Source organism: Lipophrys pholis (genome assembly GCF_963383615.2).
Source record: "Lipophrys pholis genome assembly, chromosome: 10".
In the NCBI taxonomy this organism is placed as follows: domain Eukaryota; kingdom Metazoa; phylum Chordata; class Actinopteri; order Blenniiformes; family Blenniidae; genus Lipophrys; species Lipophrys pholis.
Window position 1 is genome coordinate 11,975,613 of NC_137640.1, and position 8,734 is coordinate 11,984,346.

Consider the following 8,734-nt stretch of genomic DNA (forward strand, 5'->3'; position numbering starts at 1 on the left):
TACTCAGTTCTAATTTTCGTAATAAATAAATTGCGATAGTTGTTGGCAAGGGTTTTCTAAACTACATCCAGAGGGGTTGCATCTAAAAACCGACAGTATTAGGGCCAATACTGTCCTGTAGCCTACATCTGAGTACTGCTCGCTGTCCTGCTCTAGGCCTTTCAGTAACTATAACCTTAACCTTTTGGTAAGTAGTAATTCACATTTACTTCATTAAGTGTAAACATAATATGCTCTGACAGCTTGCTCCATGGAGAAAAATGTATGCAATTCTCCATTTCGCTGGCTGCTGTGGCAGCTTTAAATTATGTAATGCCAGAATTTTACAATTGTGCAGAAATACATGTAGGACACACATTTTGAATACAGCTCATATGATCCAATAGATAAATGGATGAAAATCAAGGAAAAAGCTGGTTATGGGGAAATAAACATTGAGTACAATGTTTTTGGACCAACCAGACCTGATGTGAAAGTGTTGAAAAGTTGTATAATATGACTGTTTTAAGGTACAGACACAACTGATGTGTCAGGCCTTCCCTTTGCCTGATCCAGACTCCCTCTGTGCACAAAACATGAGTTATTATATATTACATAAAAGCCATCAGAGATAAAATGGACTGTCTTTGTGTAAATAGTATTTAAATAATCGATGCGAGACAGTTGCTGCATCCAAAATCCCAAAAATTATTTATGTCTGTCTCCGTGGGTGGCTTTTCACAAAAGGTGAGCTTGTTTATACACGTCTGTTTGAATGTGCCGAGGTTGTGTGGTGAACAAGGTGTGGAACAATTAAATCGAATCCTCTAAACTACGAGAGGATGACACAATCTTTAGACGAAACACCAATGACATGGAAGGATCAAAATGAATTACTGTAGGTGCTTAAGGGATTCTGGCACAATTATTGTGTAATCTGCAATCTCATAAAGTCCTACACAAGCAAGTTTATTAGCCATTTCATATAAAATTGAGTATATTTTATTGTCATAAAAAAACAAGTATCAGACACACAATATAGCAGTGCTGTCTAAGAAAAAACTAAATCTATTTGTTTTATTGGCGAGTACAGTGAGACAGCAGGGGGGGGGAAGTTTCCAATGTTAATCACTCAATACATATAAGACATTTATATCTTGATCACACACACACCATCAACTCATTTCACAGTTGTTAATATCATACCAACTCTTTTTATATCCCTTTTTCACCTTCAAATTTGAGAATTAAAGCACAAACTAAAGATTTTGAAAACAAGCTCTACTTTCGTAACACAGAATAACGTGAACATGTGTCGCTGACAATGTATGGATGGTGACAGAGATAGTCTTAAAAACCTCAAGCTAGACCGGTTCAAGTATCGAATAAATGTTGATCCTTGTAGTTATGAGTCAAGGCATCCAACAATTCTCAACCACAACTGCAATGACGTCGTAAAGCTATGATATTCCTCCCTCACATTATTCATATAGCTTTCGCTGCAGTAAATTTCAATTTTACACGACACCTTTATTTAAAAACAAAAAAGTAGTGTGCTCAACATAAAGGAGTCATGGTTTTTCAGAGAATGTTAAAAAAAAAAAAAAGTCATAAAGTTTATTTATTTTTTTTTTTTTTTTAACATCTCCAACCAAAAGAGGTAAAGGTAACAAAAAAAAGAAATTCACAAGAGGAATGAAATCACAAAATTCTAACATTTGAGATTAAAATAACTCGCATAAAGATAATTTTCATTGCAGCCTGAAACAATCACACGTTGACAGAAAAATGTATCTAAATCAAATTCTTTTTTATTCTGGTATAATTTTAGTTTGATCTTGTAGGTATAACTATAATCTCAATCCAACTGCGCACCTGGAGTATGATCGGCTAAGACCATTTAACTTAACCACGCTAACGGCAACTCGAAACTCATCCCAGGTCTGTGCAAGTTAAGTTTCTGTGCAAAATGTAACTGTCTTAACGGAGAATTGCTGGTGTAGTTGTACAACGTGACACAACTGGCAAGTGGATCCATCATGTCTAAAGCCTTAAAGCAGGAATGGGGTGAATGCCATGTTGAAAGATTGCGAGGCCTCAACAATCTGCTGTGAGCATGTGAACGTTATGGAAAGATGCTGGTATATTTCTGTTTTATGGACTGAGCATGAGCAGAGCTGCATGGCTCCACTGGCAGGCGAGGAGGTCCCAGACGTATGCCTGATATCTCAGACATCAACTGCTTGTTCACGCCAACATCGAAGCCTACCAAAAGACAGAAAAAGAAGATTTCAGAAATTTACAAAAAAAAAAAAAAATCGGACATGATTTGGCGGCAATATTCGTCACTCACCAATCTTTATCGCATAACTCAGAAGCTCTTGTAGCTTAAACTGCATTTAGAAGAAAGACAAAAATGTAAATACGATTCCTATTAAATGCCTAAGAGAAGTTGGGAAGAGCAAGTAAATAAGTCGTACTTGTATTGCTTTGGCTTGGACAAGATCGCCATTCTCAAATGCAGATATGAGGTCCTTGGCATGACGTCCTACGTAGTTATAAGTGCTGCGGAAAGAGAATTGCATAACATGAAAAGATAATCAGCAAAGCTGAAAAAAAAAAAAAAGACTGACCATGATTGCAATATCACATACAGACCTTCCAACTGCTCCATTGGCTCCGAGAACCAGAGCCGACAGCAGTTGCTGTGGTGAAATGAAAGAAAAAAGGACGAGTTTCTGAGTCACAAGGCATCATGTTGTAACATAGACAAGCAATAGTTCACAAGCGGTGAAGACTGACCTCGTCTATGCCGTACAGGACAGACCAGGAAGGCTTACTGTAGCTGGCACACAAACCAAAGTCCATCAGGTCGTTCCCAGAGAACTTCACACCTCTGAATGAGGGAATTAGCTTCTCTATACCTTCCAAAACATCTCTGCCTGGAACTTAAAGACAAAAGAAGAAGAAAAAACCGGCATCATCTTGAGTCAGTTCTACTAAATAGATTTGATATATAAAAGGTGCATAGTTTCAAACTGTCACGTCAATGTGTGATTCGGAAGTGACACTCACTGTTAACGCCAGTGAAGGCTGGAAGATGATAGAAATAAAAGGGCAGATTTGGAGCAACTGAAGCTACTTCCTTGAGAAAGGTTCTTAAAGTATCTGTAGAAAAGATAGAAAAAGAAATTACCATTTTCAACTGGTTGAACAGCTTTCACAGGTACAGTATCAATACCCTAATGTTACTAGAAAAGTAAATCACAGGCAGCAACATAGGGCACGGTCACACTGCAGGGAAATGCCACCCAATTCCGATTTTCTGCTCACAAGTGAACCATATCCGACCCGTTTCGTGGCCGTTTGAATGTTGCAATTCTGATGTTTGCACACCAGAGCCAGGCCTCCATCATATGTGGTACCAATTCGGATACCCATGTGATGGTTTTTTTTCCCCAACACGACCGCCGTCTGAACGATCCAGTCGCAAATATGCGACTGCCACATGACTGACGTCACGAATAAGTCTGCCAAAATGTTAAAAGCTGCGCTCTCTTTCTTTTCTCCCTCAATCTCCCGCTTCCCCTCGTCGGCTCCTATTAGACAACCACTTGGAAATGGATCCACAATTCGCTGACCGGTGTCGTATCCATACTGTCGTTATCGGCACGCTCGGCGTGTCGTCACATGAATATACACGCAGTGACCTTGGTGCCAGATTGGTTGGATTCCTCTTCTCTGGCGCACACTGCAATTAAACACTGGTCATATCGCGCACACACACACCTGCAGTAATGCACCGGGAGCACAGGGGAACGACGACGACACTGATGACATGTTCTTTATTAGACATAATAGTTTTGGCGTCATTTCTACAGAGGTTGAGGTTTGGGCTGGTTTTACTTGAGGTGGGTGGGTTTTATGGCTCGTTTGGGCTGGAAACCGTGAGTCACATCTGGCAACCCCGGCACTGACCAGCATGGCATCCATATTTAGTTTTGTAAACAGCGTGCTCGGCGTGATCCCCCGGCGAGCGCATGCACTTCGTCCTGGGGTCTGATAAATGTCGCGTTTAAAATGTAGTATGAACGATCACGCAAAAAAAAACAACGTATCTCAGCATAAAAGTCAGACTTGAGCATCAAGACCTGCAGTGTGAACACAGACATGCATGCCTTTTCATTTGACAATACAAAAAAAAACCCCAATAGAACAAGCACATACCTGCAGACTTGGGTTTGAAGAAGGAAGGGCTAATGACAGCGATCCCATCAACACCAATCTGAGCTGCATGACGAGCCTGAAAGGTAAATTAATAGTGCGGAGGCTTCACTGTAAAGTTCACTGTGAATGGTAAACAAAAGAAGGGCTTTGCTCGACAATAAAAGGCAACAAAAAACAACTTCAGCAGCATGTTTTCATCACCTTTAAGAACAACTGAACAGGCTGTAAACCAGGAAAGCAATCCTCTGCCCTCTGACTGTATAAAGGCAGGTTTTCTTGATTTGGATTGGAACTATCATGTCTGAAGGTGTATTTATTCAAAAAAGGTTTAAACTGCTTCACGAGAACGAGGGCTCCTGAGAAAACACGCCTATAAATGTGTGACATAACTCACCAGCTCTTGGGAATCTTTAACACTCATACACCCGACATGTACGATCACCTGCTCCAACCTGAAGAACAACATAACACTTATTAATACGGTATTTCATCCCGTACTACATACGAATTTATGTGATGACTTACTTGCCGTGGGCTCTCAGGCACCATTCCTCTGCCAGTTGCTTCCTCTCTTCAAGAGACAGAGACATGCTCTCGCCAGTCGTGCCATTGACTGAAAGCAAGTTGAAGTTTTCTTATTTCCACGGAATTTGTTAGGAAAAGCTCGTTGTTGATTCGACTGATTTTAAAAACTTCTCCAAAACATCTAATTACATACGAACACAAACGGGAAGGCGTGGCTAGGTTGATGCTCAAACAGTTATGAACGCTGCCTCAATAGAACAGGGAAACATCAGAATTAAACTAAATGTTTGTGGGACCAAACAATTAAAAAAAAAAAAACAGATTAAGCAGGAGTATACAACATAATGAGATTAAAAAACAAACAAACAAGAAGAGCAATGCAAACAAAAAGGAACATGAAAACATGATATGGTCTATAAACTGCTGATTAAGAACTCACAGATACGAGAAGAGAAATAAATCCCTGACAAAATGTAAGAAATGAAGTATATCTGGTTCAATGGGACTAGATAAGGTGTGAGAAATGGTGCATGGCGAGTTCTCAGGTACTGATTAAAAAGGAGTAAAGAAGCTGTTGGAATCCAAGGCAGAAAGTTTGTCCTCATTGATATTGAAATGGTTCGGATTTCTGTGACGTTCCCGAAGTGATAAAAAGCTTCAAGTATGAACTTAAACCAGTTGTTTCAATAACTTTGCGAGACTATCGTTGAACAAAGATTTGTTTTGTCAGACACTGAAATTAAGAAATCTTAATGACATTTATTTTATATCTTAGTGAGACAGTCAAAATAGTGGCAAAGCAAAGAGTGTCCGTTTTAATACGTCTACATTAAATGCTGCAAAATAAAAAAAAATGTAATCCTGTATGAACAACACCGTCACAAGAAGCACAAATAAGAAGAAAGAAATGAACTTTGAGGTTCAGGGTGAGTGATTTTGGAAAAAAAAAGGACAATGAATGTACAAAAACATACGATAAGATAAAGTGCTGCAGATCTGAAACCACAAAGTCTGTCTTCTCACTCTTTGGTTTTTTTTCAGACCCACACGGGAAACTGTGGTTTAGAAAACTGAGAGTAAGAATTTGTTAAGTTAAGCTTCTGCTTTTAAACTTGGCACAAGTAGTTTTAATGTAGTGTAAAAGAAATTCATCTCTATAGAATAAAGGACAGGAGTAATTTCATTACACTATCAGTGTGTAACAGCTGTCTGCATAGAAATGACTGGTATCAAATCAGAGGATATTCTTCTTGTTTTTTTTTTTCTTCACAAAAGATGTGAAAATGTATTTTGGGAAGGATTTTAATACCCAGAGTCTTGATTGTAGTATGTGAATATACATAATCTTGAACACACAAAACAAAGTCAAGGGAGCGTGTCCTATATGAGGCTTTCTTTAAATTTAGCTTGATCATCAGTTTTAGTGATCATGTGACTATCATTTTGCATTTATTTGTCAACAACAACAATCAGGGATTGAAGTACATTATCTGGATATTAATAGATATTATTCATGGCTGTTGATCGAAGGTGGGACACAGACACACACAAAAAGGGGGGGAAAAAAACTTACCAAATACGTTTTTTACACCTTGTTTCTCTCTCAAGTAGTCAATATAAGGTCCAATCACCGGTAGGTTGATTTCACTGTTTTGACAAAATAGGGGAAATGTAGGCCCACACATCGAGCACAAAAAGAGCCAACAGGTTGCAGTACTCCAGGTGGACGGTGTGTGTGTGCGTGTGTGTGTGGGCCACATTAATCATATTTCTCAACACTCACTCCTCAACTTTCAACTCCTTATAGGGGGGGGGGGGGGGGGGAGAGACAGTTTCGTAATGTGTACATTCACACTCCAGGCGCACCGATCCGAGGCTCGACTCGCGGATCAGAAAACAAAAGAGGCGCGAGGATGGCAAACTAACACTCCTTACCCCTGTGGCGTGAACGGCGTGAACGTGGCCGCAACAAGTCCAGTCAGTTTCTTATCAGCACCAGGAGCCATGGCGCACACCAGATCACCTGAGACAGGGACGTAGAGGTCCGACATGTTAGAAAGAAGAAAAAAAAAAAAGGAGAAGAGAACAGGAAGTGTAAGAAATCATAAACAATACGCGACAAAAAGAACAAGCAAATATATAAAAGTTACATCCTCAGAGTTAATACAGTTAATTTCATTCTATTCTTTTTTTTTAATTGAGATGTAAGGTAAGTAAACCTGTGGCAGATGAATATAAAACACAAATAAACAACATCTATTGAGGAAGACATTGGTGCAAGGCGGATGCTGGAACCTACCTTCGAGCGTCCCTGCGCGTAGAGGACATCAACTGGAGACCTTTTACGTTTAATAATCTCAGGTTATAACTTCCTATCTGGAACCCAAACCCGCATCGACCTGCTATTTGTTAGTATGCCTGTCACGTGGTAACGTCAAATGACGCCCCGTGGGCTCATGGGAAATGTAGTTGTAGGATTATAAAAACCCGGAAAGTCAACAGGGGAACAGGGGATCCGATCCGGCTTACCTCACCAACGTGTGATTCAGCTCAGTCCAATTCGGTTTTATTTCTTTAGCGCCCAATAAAATAAGGTCATTTCAAGGCACGTGTAGAGAGAAGCACCTAAAACAATTCCACATGAGCAAGCAGGCCTTGTTAGAGCAGGATATGTAACAACGACTCGACTTGTTATCTAATATAAACCCAAAACTTGATACCATTTATTTTGACACTATAAGGGCAGGCAACATATTTTTCTCCTAACATAGAGTGAGTCAGTGATTTCATGGTTTTGACTGTTCAACTGCTTCAATTTGAAAAACACTGAAAGAATGAGTTCTAAACGTTTGGATAATTTGTTTATAAGTATATCTTTATACAGTGTATGGTACTTATGTATGAATTCTACTGCCCAAGTCATGTATAGTCTTCTGTTCTCTATAATTTGTAATCTATTTCTCCAATTATATCACGACAAAATAATGTATAAACATTAAACAAATTGAAATCACCTTTAAATTCTTGTTAAATCTTTTTACATTATTGACCAGTTATTGCATTTTGGGTTTTGTTCCATTTTCTTAATTACATTGCAGGCTCTGCACTTTTGTTACACTATTGACCATTTATCAAATTTTGGGTTTTATTTCATTATATTTTTTCTAACAATTTGGGTCATTTTTTGGGTAATTGTTACATATCGGGCTCTAACAGGCCTAATCCTGTATTTTTTAGGGGGACATAACATGGTTAAAATGGAATAAGGGCAGGTGAAAACTTGTATTTGTTTTATTAAAACACACGTTTTAATAAAACACAAAAGGAATTGATCACTATGATGGCAGTCTGTCATCTTGTGAAAATAAAGAATAAAGTAAAACATAAAGAATAAAGAAATTATAACTATCACCAATGTAAGATTTGAACCCTGACCTATGCAACTGTTCAATATATCAGGAAGTAAAAGTAATGTCAAGTTTTTGTGAAAGCAGATGGCTTCGAAAAATGTGAAATGGCTGTTGCAAAATAATAAATGATCCCGAGGAGTCAGCAGTACTTGGGTTTGAATGACCTTGAAATCAGATGAATTACATAAAGAGTTTAACCACCAAGCGTGATGTGTCGGCGCAATAATCCAGAGGGAAAATGTCAGGTACCAGAGAGCAGCTACATACTGGGTATTGTTGTTAGTTTATATCCAGGGCAATTCCAAGAAACACAGAATCCATGAATACTGATGACGAGATGACATTCCTGAGATTTTGTTTTGACCTGATTTACAAGTCAGCTTTCCTCATAAGGCAGCAGAGGTACAAACATTTCCAAGTGCAGAAGTAACAGATGACATGGTGCGAAGATGGAGGTTACAGTTTACACTTGACTTGTAAAAATATATGTACGTTTTTTTTTTTAAATGTATTCCATGAGAAAGTATTTCATATTTGAACATGAATCCAGTTGTGTAACAATATCAGGAAGTGAAAGTATCAACTAGAGTTAT

General features: G+C 38.7%; 1 protein-coding gene across 1 annotated transcript; it reads right to left on the minus strand.

The window, feature by feature from the left end:
- Positions 1–927: 927 nt before the first annotated feature.
- Positions 928–7,161, minus strand: npl (N-acetylneuraminate pyruvate lyase (dihydrodipicolinate synthase)). The gene is made up of 12 exons (XM_080474114.1): positions 7,031–7,161; positions 6,667–6,754; positions 6,305–6,378; positions 4,732–4,819; positions 4,601–4,658; positions 4,207–4,282; positions 3,055–3,147; positions 2,782–2,927; positions 2,638–2,684; positions 2,460–2,544; positions 2,333–2,372; positions 928–2,244 (listed from the first exon to the last, which is right to left on the minus strand). The coding sequence occupies exons 2-12, from the start codon at positions 6,735–6,737 to the stop codon at positions 2,105–2,107; spliced, it is 918 nt and encodes a 305-aa protein (XP_080330240.1). The 5' UTR covers positions 6,738–6,754; positions 7,031–7,161; the 3' UTR covers positions 928–2,104.
- Between the last annotated feature and the right edge of the window lie 1,573 nt (positions 7,162–8,734).